The sequence below is a fragment of the Mugil cephalus genome, chromosome 10, assembly GCF_022458985.1.
Source record: "Mugil cephalus isolate CIBA_MC_2020 chromosome 10, CIBA_Mcephalus_1.1, whole genome shotgun sequence".
Taxonomy (NCBI): Eukaryota; Metazoa; Chordata; class Actinopteri; order Mugiliformes; family Mugilidae; genus Mugil; species Mugil cephalus.
In genome coordinates, this window is record NC_061779.1 from 8,245,239 (window position 1) to 8,268,555 (window position 23,317).

Genomic DNA, 23,317 nt, shown 5'->3' on the forward strand with positions numbered 1-23,317 from the left:
GTTTTGTGTACTATTTTGATAGTTAGGCATCTATTTTGGGTATTTTTGGCATCACTTTGCAGTAGTTACGTGTCTCTTTGCGTCTTTGTCTGTGATTTCCACTTACTGTCATTTTGCCTGTCTTTGTATTTTATGGTTACTTTTTTTTTTAACCTCTGTTGTGGTTATTTTGTGTCTCTTTGTAACTGAAGAAGATGGGAACCATTCCCAGTCTTCTTCAGACTCTATGCAACTTAATGCTTAAATGAATTTGGTCAAAATTCACAGATTTACTCTAAAGGTCAGAAGGGAAATAATGATTTAAATAATTATTAATAATGAGTATCTCTGTATAGAATTAAACAGTGTCTGGTAGTGTTTACTACATATGTCATTGTGTAAATTTAAATTTATTTGTCCATTTATTGAGTCATTGTGCATATGTCCATTTATTTTACATGATGTCACTGGTATACTCATTCTTGAATCCACTGCATTTGTTGTCCTTTTGTTACTCTCTATCGGGCTCAGATTTCAAGTATTGTTCACTGTGAGGCTGCATTAGTCTGCAAGATGATCTCATCCAAGCTGCTCTTTGTTTCATTTAACATTCCAACCAGCAGAACAATGAGGCCATCTGGTGGTTTCTTTCTGTCCCACTCTTTCTCTCAAAAGACCTGTCTGTGACTCCATTGCATGGTTTGATTTATTCATTCACCGCTTATATGTTTAGTTGCTGTTATTGCTGCACAAGGGGATCACATACAATTTTCTGGAATAAACAAATGCACACATACAATGTTTCTGTCTCATTTTTTTAATTGGGTTCTCTTTGTCTATGCAAGTAAATGAATGGGAATGTTGTCGTTTTTCTAAATGATTAAATCAAGAGAAATATTTATTTTCAAGTAATAAATCTCAAAATAGAGCAAAGTAAATTGGTTTACATTTAATACACAACCACAAACCGGAGACCAGATAATTGGAATAAGTGCAATGACATTATAAATCTTGATCTTTAGTACTGCATTGGAGTGCATTAGATTAAGTAAAGATTCTTCTAGATTTTATCTTGGCGTTAGGTCATCACATAAAAAAAATAATCCTTAGTTCCTGAGTAGACTCATAATACACACACACACATTAGTTAAATTATTTCAATTATAGCGTATACATTATAAAAGTGCACATATAAACATTTCAAGCCATGTGCCTCCCAAGTAAATAAGTTTACATTTAATACAGAGCCACAAACCAGAGAACAGAAAATTGGAATAATTGCAACAACATTATAAATCTTTAAGGTGATATTTACATTCAAGTACATTAGATTTTGTAGAAATTCTTAATTTTATCTTGGTGTCAGTTTATCACATAAAAAAATATGTACTTTATTCCAGAGTAGGAAATGGTGTCATGAGTAGGAATGACACCATTAACAGTTTTTTTTTTTTTTAATTTTTATCCAGAGGTAGTGCAGGAAAGGTGACCCCACAGTAAATATAACGCCAACTCTTTCTCGATACATGCTTTGACCCACTATCATTGCTGTACGAAGCCTCTCTTCGACTCTAGGGCCTCTATTAGTTTCTCTTTCATGATCTCCCTGGTAGAGTATGAGGGAAGATCCAGATAAGAGTAGCACGTCAGGGCCTGAGGACAGTGCTGATCGTGAGAGCTGCTCTGGACTCTGCACTTTCGCACAGTCATCAGGATCTGGTCCATGCCGAGAATGGGAACCCTCTTAAAACCGGTCACGAACACTGAAAAAACAGAAATATTGAAGTTATTGTTTTTTGTCTGTTGGCATATTTCTGCACAAGAATCCATCTTCTGCCAAGCTTCAAACTATGTGCTTGAACCCAAGTAGTTGGACCAGTCAGAGAATAAGGAACTACAGGTAGCTACAGGTGTGTTTCAGATGTGACATACAAGAAGTTTAAAATCAACAATGGCAAGTGCTTTTTCCTGCCATCCCTGCAGCACCTTTTGTTACTCCTTTGTTGTCATTAAGTTCCTTTCATTACCAACTCTTGCCTCATCCCTCTATGTCTTGCATTTGGCTCCCACCTCACCGGAAATGGTGACACTTTTAAGCAGCACTATGTGAACCCTCTAATGATTAGATTCCAAAAATTCAACAAAAAAAAAAACAAAACAAAAAAAAAAACACAGCACATTTGACTCCAATGTACAAATTCTGTGATGTATTTCAAGTAGGTTCATTTGGTTTCACTTGCAGTAAAGATCATTCTTGCTTGAGAACTCTAGTGAGTGAATTTTCCATTCATGTATGCATGTAGCCAGCAGACAATAATGTTTAATAGTGAACAGCTGAGAACAAACATGAATATGATGGTATATTAAAACGGAAACAGTACTTACAAAATAATTTTTTCTTGTGGTCTTCACTTAGTTCATCAAAAACCTCCCAAAACATCAGTATGGTGGGGTGATTGTTATTGTAAGGCCACTTATAAGCTGTGTTCTGTATCACAGATAAAACAGATCGTTACAATGATTTATTATGAACACGTGAATATTCTGAGGCAATTTTGTCAATCGTACCCTTTTCATCTTCTCCCAGTCATAGTCATCTTTGCCCACCAGCACTCCCTGCAGCTCCTCTGGGCGAAACAGCTTCAACAAATGGCGGTCACACACCTGGAAGAAGCCTCGCTCAAACTCCTGGTACACACGCTCCACCGATGTGTTGAAGGCATAGTTCACATATGCATCCACAAATTCCTTCCTATTCAGAAGATTAAAGTAATAAATCAACGAACAGCTGCTCTGTGCCACTTTGCTTCTAGAGCAACAAAACTAACTCAAACTCTGTTCAGTTCTTACTTGTGGTGTACCTCAAGGATCTATCCACAGTTTATAATACAAAGTTTAACTTTTACATCAGCTAAACTTTCTACTCAAACAGACCTAACCCAAATATTAAATTGAAATATTTTACTTGTTTTCACTTGTCACTGGCTTTCCAGGATTTTGAGGATCAAGTTTAACCTCTGTCTTATCCCAGTCAATCTGTAAATGAGTGAGGAAGCAGGTGGGGTTAAGAACATCACTGAAAAACATTTGGGAAGAAATGTAACTTGAAAATTAACTCGAAAGGCAACACCAACCGTAAAACACATGCCCAGGTCATCATCTTCGTGGTCCAAGATGTACTGCAGAGCCCTTAAAATAGAGTTATATTAGAAGAACTGCACTCTACTGTCACAATGTGTTGGATGTTCAAACACCTAAAATTACTAAATAAATATTTACTGTCCGACACTTGGGTTAAACTCCATCATGTCCTCTAGTGTTGGTTCTACATTGAGTAGCTTCTTGAATAGAGCCAGTGGGAATGGTAACTGTATGATAACGCTGTTGTATAAGGCCAGTCCACACAGAAGCCCAAACACGTATAACTTTCTCTGAAGTTCGTCTGTTGGTTCCTGGATTTATAAAAGTAAAAAAACAAAAAAACCCATAAATGTCTTTAACCGCTCCATTATTGATTATTTTAAATAATTATTTCTCTCTAGTGCGTGTCAGTAAAAGCAGTGACACACCAAGCTGACATCAAACCCTTGTCAACGAAGGCTGATTGTGAATTTACTTCACATTGTCTCCTGTGTCTGGACTAAAAGTTGTACCAGTAGGTGGCAGTTATGTGTATTCATTATTCAATAGAGGAAACAGGAAGAGCTAAGATTAGCTGGGAGGCTAGTAAAAATCACTATTAGCTGGGAGGCTAGTAAGATAGGAAGAGCTACTGTTAGCTGGGAGGCTAGTATGCTAGGAAGAGCTATTATTAGCTGTGAGGTTAGCAAGCAACTATAAGCTCAGAGGCTAGGAAGAGCTACAAGCCATCACACAAAGCTGGCCTCTCCTGAATCATTTGGTCTACAGTTTATTTATTCTAGAGTGTCGTGTTGTTGTGGAAATATTTGTATATTTGATTGTCAAATATTCAACATGCCTGAAAAAACTAGCTACACAGACGCTAGCTGCCTGACGCTGACAAATGACCGACCGTCAACTTGGTGCATCACCACCATAAAGTCTTAAAGTCTTACCCTGGAGGGGAACCACGCCAGAGTTTTGGAGTCATTGAACATGAACATCTCGGTTTTCAACAAAAACATGTTGTCATGAAACAACTGGTGAAAAAAGTCTCTCCTGTAGACCTGTGAGACAGCTGTGTCCCCATCGAAAAAGACCTGTAACATAAATTAATTCTTAGATGAGAGAAACAATCAAACAATTTGGTTGTGATTTATCTATGAGGTAAAAAAAAATCAAATATTTACCATAAGTGGCTTCTTCATGGTGTTGGGAGGCGCTGCAGCTAACTGTGCGAAGGTTTCTTCCAAGAGCGACTCTCGCCTTAGGTTCAGTTGAAAAAACTGCTCGGGCTCACACCCCCAATTCCAGGGGAAAGGCATTATCGGCTGTTGGTGCTCTCCCTGATAGAAAGGAGGCAGAACATACAGTGCATGATCACACTTTGTTTTGTTTGGGGCTGCAGACCATTCAGGGTGTCCATGCCGACACCTGTGCACTGGTTAAAGTTCATACAACAGACACATCAGAACTGGACCAAGGAGACATTGAATATTGTGGTTCTCGTCTGATGGAGAAAGTTTTCTGTTATATTCACTTGACTGAGGAACACGTGGCACCAGGATTCAAGGAACACCCCCTCGCATGGTGGTACTAAAGTCCTACACATTAACGCCAAGAAGAGCAGCTCTGCCGTTTACTTCACCAGTTGATGGTTTTTATTTTGTATTAAGTTCTTCAGACCCAAGACTGTAGTTAGTTACCTGAGTCCAATTATTATTGGTTTGAAGAACCCATATCTTTGATTTCAGATCCAGCAGATATGCCGAGCTGCAAAGAAGAAGGAGTGGTGGATCATTTACAACCTGAAAAAAAAAAAAAAACACAAAAAGTTGATGCTGTTTGACTGTACACAATATGAAAAGTGAAACAATGGGATAAAAGAATGTGATAAATGACCTGAGTGCCATCTCGAGATGAATTTCTCCAACGCTGCAAATCCATGTTAAGGAAATTTTGGTTTATCTCTGAGCAAAAAGATGCTTCAGGGATTTTCTTCCTCTCGTTGGCCTTTAAACATATTAAATGATGAACAGTTAATCAGATGAAAAGATAGTTAGGATAGGTTGTACAATTAGATTTGCCGTGAGACAAATACTAACATTGTGCATATTGTGCAGGATCAGTAGCAGGTTGCTGACTGTGTTGCGTGACAGCTGGTTAGACATCAAGATCCCTGAGAGCGCGTTCTTCCACACCTCAACATGTCTGACCATGACAGAGGGTGACAGTGCGGACCACCACTCTACTGTGGATGACAAACATTAATGGCATTAATTGCAGAGAATTTCACAAGATGGTGTTTTCCATTTGAAGCCTGTCATTTTATAGAATTTAAAATCTCACTTTTTATCTATCTGGATGGTGATTTTAAGCAATACAGACACAGTGAGGTCTGACTGTGACTTTCCATCACATCTCCTGTGTCTGGACCAAAACGTTGCACTCGAACACACCACAAAGACTACGGCTAAAGACCAATTGGTATCCTGATTCTCTGGGCACATTCAACACGCCAAATTGGTGCTACAGAAGACTTTTAATTTTTATGTACTAATGAACTGGGAAGGTGCTTTTAAGGAATGGACACACTTAAGAATCACTGTAATGCTACCTCATATCTCCTGTTTCTGGACCAAAAGGTTGCACTTGAACACAACACAGAGATAAATACCAAAGACTGTGAGTGTCTGTATGAAATGAAATACGTCCTGATACCAGCAGGTGGCAGTAGTCACACAGTAGATTCATATTCAAAAAGGACAAATACTTTTGACTGGGAGGCTAGGACATTATGATGGTTATTCTAGATGAGCCTGCCATAAAAATATAAGAAAGACAACACCTCTAAGCGTCCTTTTCATTTAGTTAATTTTTTCATCTCACGTCATCTAGTTTGTGATTGTCAATAGCTTTTAGATTTCTGTACTTCAGACTCCACGAAGAGCAGAACTCACACTAACTTTTCTTCTATTCTTCTAATGCCAACATTTTCCTTTTAAATTCTTAATGACAAATTGCGTTTTTCTCTCAGTACCTATAATCTGGAGGCTCTCAGGAGAGAGTCTTTGTGCTGCAGCAGCGATCTCCTCAGCGAGCTTTGAGCTCTGTAGCCCTTTGCGTTTCTGGATCACATGCAGAAACTCAGTGAGAAGCAGGTAGATCCTCAACCCCTCCACTCCCACTGGTTTCTTATCGAGAGAGGGAAGCAGACGCAGAACAGCAGCCTCGACCTGCAGAGACAATAAAGCTTAATGACCGAGTAGAGTAAAAGCTTATTTGCTGATCAGGTCTCAGTTTACCTCTTCCAAAATAAAATCCATCTTCAGCAGTTTCCCAAAGTTACGATGTGCAAGTGACAAGTGCAAACCGGAGTACTTAGGCGACGTCTGGAAATGTTGGTCTTTCCTAACAAGACAAAATTGTGCATTTAAATCTAATAATGAAATAAATTTGGGCTAGTGATGATCATGCACAGAAGCTCCTGTGTTTACCTTCGGTCAAGGAAGCTTTGGTTCAAACAGGATGCAGAAGAAAACATCCCAAAAATTTCCCTGCAAAGGTTTCATACAGCATGTCAATAACACTGAGAGGATAGTGATAAAATCTTTTAGAGTCAAATAAATAATAGCTGTAACATTATACTTACAGTTTTATCCTTTTCTGTGACTTTGGATCACATTCAGAGATCCATTTGACGATCATATTATCAACAGAGTCCTGTGTTTCATTGATTTTAGGGCCTGTGTTTGAGTCTTCATGAACGTGCTGTTAAAAACAAACAGTTTAATTTAGAGAAATTACTTTGAATTTAAAAAAAAGAAAAAGATTCATGTATTTGTGCAAGTACCTCAGTAGCAAAAGAACTGTTCCCTCCTGCGTAGATGTTTTGAATTTTGTGGTCATTAGCGGTATCTACGATGATGATAAGAGAATAATTATTATAATTAAGACATAAGAAATGTTATTTACAGATAATTCACACTGACAACTTTACTGGAGGGGACCAGATGATACGCTGTGGATTTTTGTGACTTTGGTTTATTTTGTTTCTCAAGTTTTTAGGGATTTTACATACAAGTGTTACAACAAAATAGCTAGCTAAAACTATTTAAATACTACACAGTATATATATATATATACATGTATGAATTAGATAAAGAATGAATGAAAATAAAGAAAATTAAACAAAACGATCCATGCGTCTTTTCAGTGCAACATGTAATATGCAGCATCATGATTGGCTCAGCAGCGCTGAGTCCAAGAAGATCATATATATATGTGTGTGTGTGTGTGTATATTCACCCTGAGCCAGTTGGACAGGTAGCGGCACAGACGAATGACTCTCCTCTCCGTGTCCCAGCTGACCTTGATCACCACAACCAAAGGAGTAGATCCTCTGAGCGTCCGTCAGCACTAATGTGTGATGACTGAGAAAACAACAGGATTTTTAACATCAGCATATTTATTGAAATGTTTTGCAGCCTCCAAGCGTTTTATTTCCGAACCTGAAAATGTCACAGTTATAAGAACAGTTTCATTGTGTGTTTTACTCAAGGCTGAGAGGTCTGATAAACTCACTTAAAGGTATACGTTTGGATGTACACCGATCAGGCACAGCATTATGACCACCAACAGGTGAGGAGAATAACGCAAAGCTGATGTTAGAGGCAGGAAAAATGTTCAAGTGATAGATTTACTGTGATGGCTAGACGACTGGGTCAGAGCATCTCCAAAATCTCTATTTTATAAATTAGAAACAACTCATCTCTGCAGAGTTTGCTGTGACCTTGTTTCCAGTGTTGGTACGTATCAGAGTTACATCCACATAAATGCCAGGAGATTTCTTGGTTGCTGCTTTTAATGTTGTGGCTAACACCAACAATGCACTAGCGAGGATATGTTTTTATTTTATTTTTTTTGTCGTACCTTCCACATGCAACCTGGATGACCTTTGCGCCCCAGAGTTCTGCAACAACACGAGGACGTAGTTCGTTTTGTAACGAGTTGTGGCCGAGCTGTCCGTGTTGACCGTAGCCGAATGTGAACACTCCTCCATCCTGAGAACCAGACAAACACCGGTCAAAATGAATGAAGTCTAAAAAGTCAGCACGTTTTTGTATTTTCTGTATTTTTCCAAAGCCTCACTACTACAACCGTGCATGCCGCATGTCTACCTCTGAATCAAATAAATTTCAAATAATAATATATCCAAAACCAAAACTCATTAATCTAGACCAAACTTGATAAACTGAAAAAAGAAAGTTATATATATACATATATATGTATATATCTCATGTTAAATTTTCACAGCAGACAGGTGCTGTACTTGTAGTACAAGCTGATGTGTGGTAGCTGCTTTAGTGCCTAAATCTTCCACTCCCATATGAAGTATGTTAACATTTTTGTTTGTTTTTTATTCTTTTGCCTCTCTGGAGTTACGTTTTGCAGACTAACCTTTGTCAGAGCAGCAGTGTGGTCCTTTCCACAGGAAATATGAACAGTTTTCTTCATGTTCAGGTAATGAACAGGAGTTGGAGTATGTCGGTCTATAAAACAAACATAAAATTAAAGGTGTTAAAGGTGTTTTCAGCATATGTCACAGACAGGATAAATAAATAAATGAATTTTAACTAAATGTAACTGTCAGCACCTGTTGTGTCTCCCAGTCCGAGCTGGCCACAGTGGTTTCCTCCCCAGCCGAACACACCTCCAGAGACGGAGAGGGCGAAGCTGTGCTCCCCCCCTGCAGCCACGTGGACCACAGGGATCGCTGACAGAGTTTGGACCTGTTGGGGCGAACCAGCCCCAGCCTTCCTCCCCCCCAGACCCAGCTGACCCCTGGAGTCCTGGCCCCAGGTGAACACCTGACCACCTGTAGAGAAATCACATTGAGCCGGTTATAAAACACTAATCTCATAAGTTAATTATTAATCAGACTTGGTCTTCGTCTCAGTCACTTTGAAGCTATGTTTTCAGAACTGTGCAACAGTTCATAGATACTGTGCTCAAATGTATCAGGCATAACATTATGATCACTTTCCCAGTATTGTGTAGGTCTCCCTTGTGCCTCCAAAACAGTTGTGACTCATCAGAGAATGGACATGGACCTTCTCAGGGGGAACAGGGTGTTGTTAGTCTGGGGTCTCTTTGGATCATCCCACAGATACTGGATCAGTTTGGGATCTAGTGAATTTGGAGGCCAGGTCAGCAACTTGTGCCCTTCTTCACGTTTTTTCTGAGTTGTTCCTAATTCGTTTGTGTGTGTGTGTCTGTGTCAGGCTGCACCCTGCTAGGGATGGGTACTGCCATCAAGGAGTGTCATTGCTATGGGGTGGGGGTGTCTAGTCTGGTCTAGGTGGGTGGTACATGTCTAAGTAACATCCACACGAATACCAGGTCCAAAAGTTTCCCAGCAGAACATTTGAACAATTGAATTGTTATGAGATGGTGACATGGGGTTAAACACCTGCTATCAATTTATTTCTATCTATTTATTTAAAGGAAATAAAAAAAAGTTTTGACCAGTGTGATCAGACCACAGACTGTATATAAATATGGAAAATGTGTGGCAGCATCTCGAAACTTTGGAGCCAGAGTGAAGCTACGCAGAGGAATGTTATCTATGACCCCACACTTCCTCCTCCAGACTCACACAAAACTTAAGAAGAAGAGGAAGAGGTGAAAAAAAGATTAAACGCATAAAGAAAAGTGAAGATACATATAAGATACACATAGGAATGGAAATTAGTTGCAGGATACACACCAGGAAATTAAATTAATTAACATGACTTCATATATTTTTGCCTCTAGATTAGTAGCAGTTTGTTGTGCACCGACCTTTTGTCAAGACAACTGTGTGTTTGCTCCCACAAGCGACCTGAGACACAAGTATGTTGCCGAAACCCTTTGGAGTGCTGAAATAGTAAATTAAATACAGTATTAGAGCTCCAACACTCTGATACAGTACATTCAGATTAACATATAAACAGAGGTAAGGCCGGTTATTTCTCCTCACCTGGGGATGAAAGGAGTCTGAGTTGCGTCCACACAGAACAGTTTCCCTCCCTCAGACAGAAATGTGACCGAATCATCTCCGCAGCTCACAGCCTTGATCTTCTCTTTGCAGTCCACAAACTCTGCAAAAATTCACAAACGCAGAATGAGCCGATCGACTTCTTTAAACCTCCTGCGATGAAAACACGAGACTGAAACTCACTCAGCTTTCCTTTCACTCCTTTCCCGTCCGGGCTCTCATTTATGCGAATGATGAATGGGTCTCCGTTGCTTTTAACGAATGCGAGCACCCTGTGACCCGCACACAGGTCAGAGATCCGAAAAGTCAAGTTTAAAAAGTGGACGCCGTCACCGGTAGAGACTCCCTTCTTCAAGCGGAAGCCCTGCTGCCAGTCCTCTCCCCATGAAAACATTTTCGCTAAAGTGACTCTGCAGGAAACAGCGGCTGGTTTTTATGATTCGGGCGACGACCAAGAAGTGAAATTTGATTGGTTTGTTTGTGCGAACTACGCAGTGAGGTATGGAAAACAAAACTCTGAAACACGACGAAGTGAAAACAACACACCCAGTGAGTCAGACGTAGGTGAACGGGAGAAACGAAAGTGAAACTGGAGTTGATGTGCGCTGTTTTTGCATGACTACAGCATTGTTTGGGTCTTTCCTTTTTTTTTTCTTTTTTTTTTTTTTATAAACATCTACCAAAACAACTGGTTCAGAACATTTACAAAATAGTTCCTATAGTTGTCCTGAGAGTAGACAAAGAGAACCAAAATATTATGTTCATGTTTTCATTTCTTTAAGAGAATCTATTTACAGTGATGTGACCCTGACCTACATAATTTTTAACAATATGTCTATAAATATTAAATACATAGATATATTTTTAAATGTAAGTGAATAATAAGCAGTTATTTTGTGGGATGACAAATGAACAATAGTGTCTTACAAATAACAGTGTTATACACTTTATAGAATAGAGTATGTACTGTATATATTTGTTTCATTTTCTATTTTATTCTCCTACTTTCTATTTTGTTGAAACCAAAGCATGGATATCAGTGAAGGAAAAGGTGTGATTGAGCTCTGTGATGGATTCATCTGATAAGATAAGATAAGATAAGATAAGATAAGATAAGATAAGATAAGATACTGTTGTTGCAAAGAACTTTGTGGTGATGCCAGGTTCCTCAGGTTGTCTCTCCAGCTGGGACATGATCATGTCTTCAACATGTGGATCATCCAAGACTATAAGAATCCACACAGACTTTTTGGAGCAGTGCCACGTTTTGCAGATGTCCTTGACAATGGCTTTGTCCACATTCTTCAACTTGTCAGGGTTGATAATGAAGCCTTCACTCTCGACTTCATCCCCAATTTTGGTGAACAGCCGCTGGTCACCTTGACCTCATTAAGAGTCCGTGAAATCAGCTACTCTGTGACACTGCTCACAAATGGTTTTGTCTTTGCTCTTGCATCCTGTTCAGGTATTTCCTTAAATGCAAAGGCAGACTCCGAAGCTATGTCCAGAGGCACAGAGACATCCACAGCGGTGACCTCTGTAACATCGGGCGTCTGTGTTGGTGCAGGAGGTGACGCGTGGTTTTGCAAAGAAGCTCTTTATCTTGCTTGTCAGAGAGACTTTGTGGTTTGGTCTTGCATCTGTATCAGGTCTCTATTCCAAACTGCCTGCATCACTTTTTGTGGACTTGGATTGTGTCTTAAAAATATCTTCTCAGAACAAGGTTTAGTTATCACGAACTGTCTTCTCAGTGTAATGAATACTGAGTGAATTGGAATCTGTGAGCTATTTATACCCCTCCGGAATGCTGGTGTACCATAGGACTGTGACATCATCAGTGATTTACTAATGAAATGTGACATCATCAGTCAGGGCCAGGAGGACTTCACTCCATTCTATCCTGAGATCTACCTCTGAAACAACTAACTAATTTAACATCACTCAATGTGTTTGGACACCAGAACCTCAGAGTCCACTTTAGATATTTTAAATCTTCTGAAAAGACAACTTAATGAAAATACTTCAGTCTTGAATGCTCTTTATTGTGATGATACAAAGTGACACGAAGGTTTTTGGTTGGACGTGGTCTTAATGTTAATAACTATTCACAGTGAAAAAAGTCAGCATCCATTTCCAGCAAAGGAATACTATAGTGACCATAGACTATACTTATATATGATTCTAAAAGTACAGGTTCATGACGAACACCGTAGATATCAACTTCATTCTGCGACGGCTTGATCGTTCCTGCTTGTCTCCACTTTGCTGTGGTTGTCCCAGGCGTACAGTCATAGGTGTCCCCTTCTCTCTTCACAATCTTGATTTGACTCAAAGCTGCGCTGCAGTCTGGAGATGTTGAAAGAAAATGGGTTTTCACTGAACATCCTGGATCTTTTTGTTTTGGAGCGAGGAAGTTAAGGTTTAGAAAGTAATTGGATGACATGCAGGAAACAACATTGTACTGAAGACTCCTCATCCAGGCGAGCCATAAAGGCATCCATCACTCTGATGAAGTGAAACTGTTTCATTCATTCATTCATAAATTACTGCTTGAAATAAGACGTCCAGACAAGGCTACCTCAGGGGACTGAAAGTGGACAGATAACCCCTGACTACAGAAGAACAAAGTTGAGTGCACAGAAGGAGGCTAAGAATGGTCAATCTCCCAATAGTGATCATCATTCCTTCATCTTTATTAGAACTAAAGACAGTTTCCACAGATGCTTGACCACAATGATCGATAAACATTTCTGATATTCTGTTACAATGTCCACAGCCATTAAAGAAGCTCGTTATTAACACAAAACAAAGTGCAGTTATTAGTCAATATTGCAACTATAACAAGCATACAGCCAATAGACTGAAGGGCTGATGATGGATACATTACAGAGGTCTCTCACTTGCAGACAAACTCCTCGTCACTTGGATATTTGTGACCATTAACACAAATGTTTAAACACACCAACACACACATACATCTTTCTTGTCATCATGTTTTTTTTACACACAAAAAAAAGGATTATCAAAATCAATCCAATACAAGTACACAACTGTACACAGTTTCCAGGATCAGTAGCAGTTTCTCTAAAGACAGCAGTTTGGTCCATTTACATCAAAGCACTCTATCACAGTGTTGAGTCCTCTGTTCAGTAGCACTGATCACCGGTAGATCCCCAAATTGTTGTTCAGGGCCTCTATCAGTTTGGTTTTCATGATCTCCTTGGTTGAGTATAAGGGCAGCTCCAAGAGTGAGAAACACGTATGTGTCTCAGGGTAGTACTGGTCATTGTCGCAGTCGTTCACATTTTTAACTCCGACTTTCATCTTGATTTTGTCCTCGTCGACTATAGGCAGGCGTTCAAACCCTGTCACAAACCCTGGTGGAGGAAGACGTGGGAATCATTGAGCTTTTAGCTTTTTAAACTCTCTTATTTTTTACTTTTCTATGTATTTCACCACAAAAGCTGACATACATTGTAGTAAAAATTCCCTACCCCAACTATATGAAACTGGTTTGAGATGATAACACAATATTGATAACTGACTTAATTAGGCATCCTTTACCCCCATCTCTAGTCCAGTAGCAACTGGGATAAGCTCCAGGTATACAGCAAGTCTATTCATGCAGATTAGCATGTTTACAATGTTTAAGTGTCAAAATCAGATGCAATACTTAAAAGGAATCCAAAAACAAGCTGAAACAAGGGCAACAGGATGTGAGTTTCTGATGACCAACACCTACAAATGTTCCCATTTAAACCCCAAGCGTTTTAGAACTGAAGACGCCTTCTAGAAAAACTAAAAGTCCACCTGCCCTTGTCTTTTTTTGGACCTGGAGGACTGAGAACCTCCACAGACATACTTACAAAGAAGTGCTCTCTTCTGATCTTCACTTAGCTCATCGAAAACCTCCCAAAACATCTGTATGGTCGGGTGGGCGACATGGTATTCTCCCTTATAAACTGTGCTCTGATGACCATAAAAAAAACTTTAAGTCATCTGTTATTAAAGCTTGCAGTATTCAAAAGAAGAACCTGTTTTTTTTTTGTTTTTTTTTTTACTGTACCTGCTTCAGCTTTTCCCAGTCATTTAAGTCTTTGCCCACCATCAATTCCCGCAGCTCCTTTGGTCTGAAGAGCTTCACAATATCCCAGTCACACACCTGGAAGAAGCCTTGCTTGAAATCCTGAAACATTGCATCCACTGATGTGTTGAAGGCGTGATTCACATAGGCATCCACAAACTCCTTCCTGTTCAGCAGATAAGTCATAAATCAACAAATAGCTCCACACCCATTTCCAGTTATTAGCTGTTCTGTTGCACTTTTCAGTTCTTAGTTGTGGTGTACCCCAAGGATCTATTCTGGGTCCTAGAGTTTTCTCTTTGACGTTCTTCCCTTTGGATACACTATACGTAATATAACTTGGACTGTTAAATTTTGTTGTAGATGTGGCAGAACAGCACTGTGAAAAATATAGAGTACAATACAACATTCCTTCATTACAGTAAAATACCATAGTTTGTATTGGTCACTTCAACACCTTGTGCTGTTCTTCGTGTTGTTTTGGTTGTTCCTAAAGCTTTTTTGTGTGCATGTCCAGCTGCATTCTGCTGGGGATGACTGATGCCATAAAGGAGTGTCATTGCTATGGGGTGGGAATGCCTGGTCTGGTCTAGGTGTGTGCTACATGTCTAAGTAACACCTCAGCAATACGAATATAAAGGAATAAAACAAATATAAGGATAAACAAATATATTGTATGTCACAAGTTGGTCAGCGTTATTCACTTCTCTTGTGTGTGGTCAGGATGTTGTGACTGATCTGTATATTTATAGTGCATTGTTCTGATTTCACATTACTTCAAGTGATATTTAAAAAAAATAGACTAATAGGTACTTACTTGTTCTGACCCGTCAACATCTTTTCAGGGTTTTCAGGATCAAGGTCGACATCAGCATCGTCCCAGTTGATCTTTTATAAGAAAGAATACTGCGTTAGATGAAAATTTAATTATTTAAAACTTGATGTTAATAATCTGTAAAACACCTACATGAAAGTCCATGTCCAGGTTTTCTATGACATCATCACTGTAGTCATTCAGGATGGACTGAAGACTCCTTCAGACAAAAGAGATTTAGAAAAAGGAAGGAAAAAACTATGAATCCGAAACATAAATTTCCACTTACTCTGCAACACTTGGGCTGAACTCCATCATATCCTCCAGAGAAGGCTTTACACCGAGCAGCTTCTTGAACAGAACCAGTGGGAATGGTAAGTGGACGATGCACTGGTTGTACAAAGCCAGTCCACACAGAAGCCCAAGTTTGAGGAATCTCTGGTCCTCCTGTGTCACCTGATGTTGACGATGAGGACAATGAAAATTAGGATTGATGAACATCTCATTCTTTAAACATAAGGAATTTTTGAAAATGCTTAAAGTCTTACTCTGGAAGAGAACCATGCCAGCGTTCCAGAGTCATTGAACATAAACATCCCAGATTCAGCTGACACCATCTCATGAAAGACTTTATAAAAAAAAGTCTTTCTTGAAGACCTCATCAATGGTGTTGTTTTTATCAAAAACCACCTGCAAAGACAAAAGGGCACAAACAAACAAATGTTGCTGCCTTAGTAGGAAAATATACACGATAATGTGTTGTTTAATGTGACATGGGCCTCGGGTTGTTTACCACAAGTGGCCTCTTGTAGTCTGTCTGATTGCAGTCAGTGAGTTGTTTGAAGGTGTCCTCCAAAACTGATGCTCGCTCCAGGTCCAGCACAAAGCTCATCTCTCGATAACGTAGAGGAGAGAGTTCAATCATCCCGAATCGTTGATTGATGATGTCGTTCACTTCTGTAAACTGAAATAAAATTGAATCTATCACTGACCTTACTTCATTGTGCTTCACAAACAGAGTGTAGCTATATCTGTTCTACAATTTCACAATAGCACTAGGGCTGCAACAAACGATTATTTGGCTATGATTTCAGAGCAGCTGATTAATCCTTTGTTTAATTAAAACTGAGGACACACTACAAGATATTTGCCAGATTTTACCCACAATTCTCAGTTGGGCAAAGTCTTCACCAGTTTGCCATAGTTGGGGACAGTCGGTACAGAAATCTAATAGTGTGTGAGGGGAACAGGCCCCGTTAAGTCTGAGATTTCCAGCCAAGCTCAGTCTCCCTCAAATCTTCACCTTCAGCCTCATTCTGCCAGTATTAAAATAATTATCAGTTTTCACGACTAACCTCTTGATCTGTGCCCTGCTTCTGGGTTTTTGCATTGCCTCTGTGTCAAAACACTGTAAAAACGCTAACCATTAGCAATCCATATTGACTCTAGGGATTTTTTTTTCTGTCTGAAAAAACCTCAACTGAGAACAAAACGACTCCCACCAACCAACAATTGGATAAAACTCCCCAAGAAGCCTGTCACGGCCTCTGTAACCTTTATGCTCTGTTGCTGTTTGTGTGTCTGGATCACACGAAGAAGCTCATTGAGAAGCAGGTAGATCCTCAAGCCATCCACCCCCACAGGGTTCTTTTGGAGGCAAAATGACTCCCGCCAACCAACCGGTCCAAATACTGACCAAACGCTGACAGTATGCTGCTTCTCAGTGGTTTTACTGATGTTTATTTCAATATCTTGTTGGGTCTTTTAATCCCAACCTTAAGAGACCCAACCAGTTATTAACAAGGTCAAAGAAGCGAGACCAAATCATTCCTATTCTTGCATCATTACACTGACTCCCCGTTCTTTTTAGATAAGCTTCAAAATCTTCCTGATTGTTTGTAAATCCCTCCATGGTCTCGTCCCTTCATGTATCTCTGAGCTTCTCACTCCTTACATCACTACCAGAACCCTTAGATCCTCAGACCATGGAGAGAAAAAAGGCAGGGGATTGGGCCTTTTCTGTTGCAGTTTCTTGGCTCTGGAACATCTTGCCAGAATCTATTAGGAGCTCTGACTCTGTTGAGGCTTTTTAGAAGCACCTTAAGACCCATCTTTATTCCTTGGCTTTCAATGGCATTTGATCTCTTTTTCTTTTTTCATCTTGTCACCCTGGGTGTTAACAGCTCTTTGTTTGTTGATACATTGATGTTGATTTATATTTTACATGTTATATATGACATGTTGAATGCGAAGCACTTTGGTGTAAACGCTCTTTGCTTCTAAGGTGCTATATAAATTAAATAAACTTAAACTGTTTTAATCATATGAATTAAGCTTTTTGTTTCTGCATACCTCGAAGTTAGAGCTGCTATAATGGCAGAAAATCATTACAGTGTATTCTGACATTTCCACAACATTTTTACCTTTTGTTACTGAAATGATTGGTTCCAGTGTTATGATTACAGTATGTTGCAGCCCTAAACTATACTGGAGTATACGTAAAAGCTAGTTCTAACTAGGCTTCACTTACCTTGGTGTAAAAAGAGCTCATGTCAAAAACTTTTTTCTTCGACTGTAGATCCAACACAATCGGGAAGTTGCAAAGAACAAGTGTTTGCTTAGCTCGCCCAAACTAAAATGGGCAAAAGGGAAGAAGAAACAATTTAGGTTTAAAAATATGTTTCAATGGACACAAAAAACGTCAAAGATTCAAAATGAACCAGTGTTACCCTTTTTTGTGAATGCCACCGGACCACTTCCTCACCGAGGAACATGTCGCGAAACTCCAAACAAAAGACGCTCTCAGGGATCCTTTGAGATTCCTCAACTGTGCTGTTGACCTTTAAAGAAAACCCATTTTGTTCATTTACGAAGGTAAAAAGTATTTTGTAAACAGTAAACCTGAATGCAGGTTTTGGATGACGATACTGACATTGTACATGTATTGAAGGACCAGAAGCAGGTTTCTGACTCCAGAGCTGCGAGGAACACGATCATAGGACAGGATGACTGTGAGAGCCTGCTTCCACGCCTTGACATATTTAGTCATGGTGGAGGGCGACAGTGAGGACCACCAGTTCCCTGAAGAAGACAATGTGGAAACATGTCAGCTTTGTAAAACGGGAACACATGTTGAAGACATAACTTAACACTAGGACAGTACCTATGACCTGGAGGCTTTCCTTTGATAAGCCTGTCACGGCGGCGGCAGCGGCCTCTGCGAGCCTTGTGCTCTGTTGATATGTGTGTGTCTGGATCACATGGAGAAGCTCATTGAGAAGCAGGTAGATTCTCAAGCCCTCCACCCCGATAGGGTTCTCATCAAGAGAGGGAAGCAGCTGCAGGATAACAGCCTCGACCTATTGGTTGTTGATAGTCACCAGATTTAAAGTTTAACACAGATAATTAAAGAAAACATTTTATTTATTTTTTTAGGATCAGTTAAACACACCTTTAGCCAAAGCTTTTCCTTCTTCACCAGTTCCTTGAAAGACGCTTCAGCAAGTAACAGGTTCAAGCCGTGGTACTTTGGTGAAGTTTGGAAATGTTTTTCTCTGTTAATTAGACAAAAAAAAGAAAAGATTAAAGCAATGACGACTGTTGAGGAGCTGCTCAAGCGCTCATTGACATCGTTGGTCATTTGTTCAAATGTTAACTGATGAAACAAAAGCATGTGATTGGGTTGTTTGTTTTATTATGGACTGCTGTGCCATTGGAGCGTAGAAAAAACCTGAGGGGTAATATAATTTATGTGAGTTGCAATTCAGATTTTTGCAATTTTGAGAGTTTAGCAGATGGACCAGCAGATTACCACGATCTACTGCATCTCAACACTTTAAAGTGTTTCTGAACATAAATCAAAGTACTTTACATATTTAAAAGTTTGTCTGCTAATTTTGTGCTTTCTGTTAATCCTGCTAAAGGTGAAGCATCACAAAAGTCACTACTTTCTGTGTTAAAATTCTTGTGTTTAATTTCACGATCCGCTCGGTAATCAAGAACTTTTACCTGTTTTCGAGGAAGCTCTTATTCAGACAGGAAGCAGATTTGAACATCTGGTGGATTTCCCTGTGAAGATTTAACATCTCAGTAAAACTGTCAAACATCCCAAACATCTCCTAGTAGTTAATAACTATTTGTGTTATCCATGAATGTTCATTTAATTGCACTTTATTTAACTATTTGCTGTATATATTTTAAAGTAATATATTAATAGTAATATGAACTCACATTTTGATCTTCTTCCATGACTTGGACTCACATTCAGACGTCCATTTGTCAATCATGCTGTCAAGACAGGTCTGTGTTACTCTGCTGACACTGTCTGTGTTTGAATCCTGTAAAATAAACAGGTTGAGTCCAGGTTTATACTTCCTTACATCATCATCATCATCATCATCATCATCATCTTCATCGTCATCATCATCATCATATCTGCTCTTCACAGACCTGATCAGACGAGCACATTGCAAACGAGCAGTTTTCTCCTGCAAAGATGTTTCTAATTTGGCCGTCGCTGGTGTCTGAAAAGATGAGTGAGAATGTCTGATTAACTGCTTTCTTCATTAATGGAAGTCGTTAATGTAAGAAATGTTTCTTTGTTTTTACCCTGTGGCAGCTGAACAGGAAGTGGAACAGATGCATGACTCTCCTCTCCGTGTCTCAGCTGTCCTTGATCTCCACAACCGAAGGAGTAGATCCTCTTGGCTTCCGTCAGCACTAAGGTGTGATGTCTGAGAAGATCATATACAACAAACATGTTTCAGTCAAAGTTTTAGTAAAACAGACAACTACATCTTATTCATGTCGGTGCTCCTCTATTTGATTAACTGGAGCATCAGCATTGTCTTGCTTTCAGGCTTCTAAATGAACAGATATAGTACGGGTGTCGTACCTTCCACATGCGATCTTGGTGACCTTTGCCCCCCAGAGTTCTGCAACCAGACGAGGACGTAGTTCATTTCGTGACGAGTTGTGGCCGAGCTGTCCGTGTTGACCAGAGCCGAACGTGAACACTGCACCGTGCTGAGGCAACAACACAAGCACAGATTAAAGACTGACTTTGAACTCTAATGTCTGTGGAAACTTTATTAAGTCACTTTTTCCAATAATAATATGATACATGTATATTTCTTTTACTTTACATGTATCACCCTTTGAGATCCTTTGATTTTAATATACAAATATTAATAAACCAGAAAATTTCGGGTGAAAAGATGTTGAAATCTAAGCTGTCATTCTGTTTTAGAAGAAACATTCCTAAAACAACTGCAGACTTTCTTAAATTTATTTTCATAAAAATCGATTAACATTGATATTTTATTCAAAATCACAAATCAAACATACTTGGATGTGTCATCTGCTGAATGATTTAGAAAGCTCTCCCTTCTAAAGCTTCTCTAGTAAGTAATTTCCTTTCTGGCATTAAAACGTGCAACATTGTAAAACACTCTCAGGAAGCTTTTGTTGACTAACCTTGGTTAAGATGGCGGTGTGGTCTGTTCCACAGGAAATCTGACTTGTTTTCTTCATGTTCAAACATTGCACAGAAGTTGGCATATGTCTGTCTACAGGAAACACAAACAACCAATGTTGTATGAATGTTATTATGATCGTGAAGTGTGCACGATTTAAAGTGACATTAAAATAAAGAAATTAAAAACCCAAACCTGTTGTGTCTCCCAGTCCGAGCTGACCACAGTGGTTTCCTCCCCAGCCGAACACACCTCCAGAGACGGAGAGGGCGAAGCTCTGCTCCCCACCTGCAGCCACGTGGACCACAGGGATCGCTGACAGAGCTCGGAGCTGTTGGGGTGAACCAGCCCCAGCCTTCCTCTTCCCCAGACCCAGCTGACCCCTGGAGTCCTGGCCCCAGGTGAACACCTGACCACCTGTAGGGAAATCACCACGCGGTTTGAGTCCCAGCAAATACAGGCTTTACCCACCCGGTCGTTAGATATATTTCTTCAACCAACTTCAACTATCTATCTCATCTGTGATCGATTTATTGTGCCATACATTGGATTGTTTTTATTAGTTTTAAACAAACATATGTCTGTCGAACTTATCTGACAATTTGCCAAGTGTGGGTATTTCTCCTTTCTGTATTTTTATTATTACCTTTAGTCAGGGCGACCGAGTGCTGGCTCCCACAAGCAACTTGAGAAATAGTGATGTTAGAAAAACCTTCCAGAGGCCTGAGAGATAAAAAGGAAACAGAAAAAGTATTAAGATATTCATATTCAAACCACATTTAAATAACTGGATCACCTTGGACACTGTTTTACAAACTAATTTTTTACATTTGTTCATAATGTTTTTTTTTTATTATTATTATTTTAATCAAATTGTATTTTATCTTTTTAAACTATGGTTTTTAAGCATGTTTCTTTTGTGTGCAAAGTCTAAGTCTATATATATTAATATTTGCATAACATAATTTTATCACCTGGGGATGAAGGGAGAGCGAGTTGTGTCGACACAGAGGAGTCTTCCTCCCTTAGACAGAAGCGCGACCAAATCATCTCCACAGCTCACAGCCTCGATCTTCTCTTTACATTTCACAAACTCTGCGAGAAAAAAATAGGTCATAGATGCGATCTGAGTGCGTGCAGACAGACAGACAGACAGAGGACAGGTTCCTGATGCTCACTCTGCTTCCCCCTCACTCTTGTCCCGTCTTGTCGCTCGTTAATGCGTATGATGAACGTGTCGCCGTTGCTCTTGACGAAGGCGAGAACTCTGCGTCCTGCAGACACATCCGAGACCTGGCAGCCGAGCTCCAGGCGATGGACCCCGGCGTCCGAGGAGATGCTTTCTCCGCCTGCGCCTCCTTTCACCGAGAAGCCGCGCTGACAGTCCTCTCCCCACGACAACATGTTGACTCAGCCCGTCCAACAGCTGATCGGCTTTTATATACACAGTGAGCACGAAACGAAACTTAACAGAGTTGGTAAACAAAACTTAAGCATCAGCTGATCTGCTCCACTCGACGTGAGGAAAACGAAAGCGAAACTCAAGTAATCGCGTTAAATGGATAAAGAATTTAGACTGATTTTTTTTTTTTAAGTTGTGCTTTACTGTACAGACTAGAAAGTTTTATAATGCAATACATCCGCGGATTACCTCACTGAAGGAGAAAAGTTGCACATTTATTTATTGGTAAATTAGCCTTTATTGTCATTATAGAGTACGAGATTGGAGAGATTCTCCTTTTTAAATTTACAAATATATTCACAACTCTGATTCCTAGGCTACTAGCTAATAGTAGCCTAGCCTTCCTGTTTTCCCTTTTAAACAACAAATATGGACTACTGCCACCTGATGGTATGAAGAGATATTTCCTCAACATATAGTTGTTGGCTGCAGCCTTTATGGTCACATTAATCAAGGCGTCACCTCATGAACCTGCCAGTGTTTTGGGAAGTTTAAAGGCTGTGACACACAAAAACAAATGTTGGTTAGAGTGCACCGTTGGCACTTGCTGGACAGTTTCTTAGATTGTTGGTATCTGCCCAAGAATTTATTTTTATTACCCCGTCAAGCCTCCTAGCTAATAGTAGTTCTTGCTGTTTCCCCTTTTTAATAACAAGTACAGACACTGCCATCTGCTGGTTTGGAGAGTTAATCTGTCCACGCATGTGCAGAACATACCGTACATAGCAGCTGGTCATTAGTTGTAGTCTTTTTGGTGAGTTCAGGTGCAAATTTTTGGTCCAAACACCTTAGATCAGAGCAACAGTTGGCCTTCGATGCCTGTAGCTTTCAGATGCGTTTTAAAAATGAAGATTATCTGGTCTGAACCTCAGCACTGACAGAGGTCAGGATGGGTTTTACCTCCAGGAAAAACTCATCCTGAACTCGTAGTAGTAAACGCCGGCGATAACATTAGCCCAAAAGAGAATAATGTATGTGAGACTTTTCTTCTCTGCTTATCAAGTAAAGGCCTAATCCATGTTTCCTCTATCTGCTCTAAGTAGAACATTTAGATAGAGCGTCTAATGTGACTACTGGAAGTGGGCAAAGCTGCAGTTAACGTGAGGTTGGGACATGCTGGAAATGCTAAGGCAGACCCTGAAGCTACGTCTGGAGGCACAAAGACGTTCACAGCGGTGACCTCTGTAACATCAGGCTCTTTATCTTGCTTGTCAGAGAGACTGTGCAGTTTGGTCTTGCATCTGGATCAGGTCTCTCTTCCAAACTGTCTGCGACACCACTTTTTGTGGAGTCCAGATCTTCTTGGTCTTCTTCAGTGTGTCTTGGTATAGATGTGACCAGGCTG

The 23,317-nt window shown here is 39.8% G+C and overlaps 1 protein-coding gene and 1 pseudogene across 1 annotated transcript; both read right to left on the bottom strand.

Annotated features, from left to right (window-relative positions):
- Positions 1 to 773: 773 nt before the first annotated feature.
- On the bottom strand, positions 774 to 10,711 carry LOC125014485 (probable E3 ubiquitin-protein ligase HERC3). The gene is made up of 23 exons (XM_047595574.1): positions 10,322 to 10,711; positions 10,121 to 10,241; positions 9,943 to 10,019; positions 8,756 to 8,977; positions 8,560 to 8,651; positions 8,032 to 8,162; positions 7,408 to 7,532; positions 6,953 to 7,017; positions 6,752 to 6,870; positions 6,597 to 6,656; positions 6,405 to 6,510; positions 6,140 to 6,335; positions 5,205 to 5,350; positions 5,002 to 5,112; positions 4,806 to 4,907; positions 4,290 to 4,445; positions 4,056 to 4,199; positions 3,259 to 3,431; positions 3,114 to 3,168; positions 2,945 to 3,015; positions 2,548 to 2,731; positions 2,365 to 2,467; positions 774 to 1,742 (listed from the first exon to the last, which is right to left on the bottom strand). The coding sequence occupies exons 1-23, from the start codon at positions 10,530 to 10,532 to the stop codon at positions 1,522 to 1,524; spliced, it is 2,991 nt and encodes a 996-aa protein (XP_047451530.1). The 5' UTR covers positions 10,533 to 10,711; the 3' UTR covers positions 774 to 1,521.
- Positions 10,712 to 12,813: 2,102 nt separating this feature from the next.
- On the bottom strand, positions 12,814 to 21,955 carry LOC125015499 (annotated as a pseudogene).
- Positions 21,956 to 23,317: the final 1,362 nt, after the last annotated feature.

Bases quoted from the DNA above. Each gene is read 5' to 3' on its own strand.
- LOC125014485 (XM_047595574.1), bottom strand. From the start codon at position 10,532: ATGTTTTCATGGGGAGAGGACTGGCAGCAGGGCTTCCGCTTGAAGAAG. The intron at 6,511-6,596 runs GTAAACACAGGA...TTGTCTTGTTAG, and splicing joins CAAAGCTTCCTTGACCGAAG to GAAAGACCAACATTTCCAGA. The intron at 5,351-6,139 runs GTACTGAGAGAA...TGTCATCCACAG, and splicing joins TGAGAGCCTCCAGATTATAG to TAGAGTGGTGGTCCGCACTG.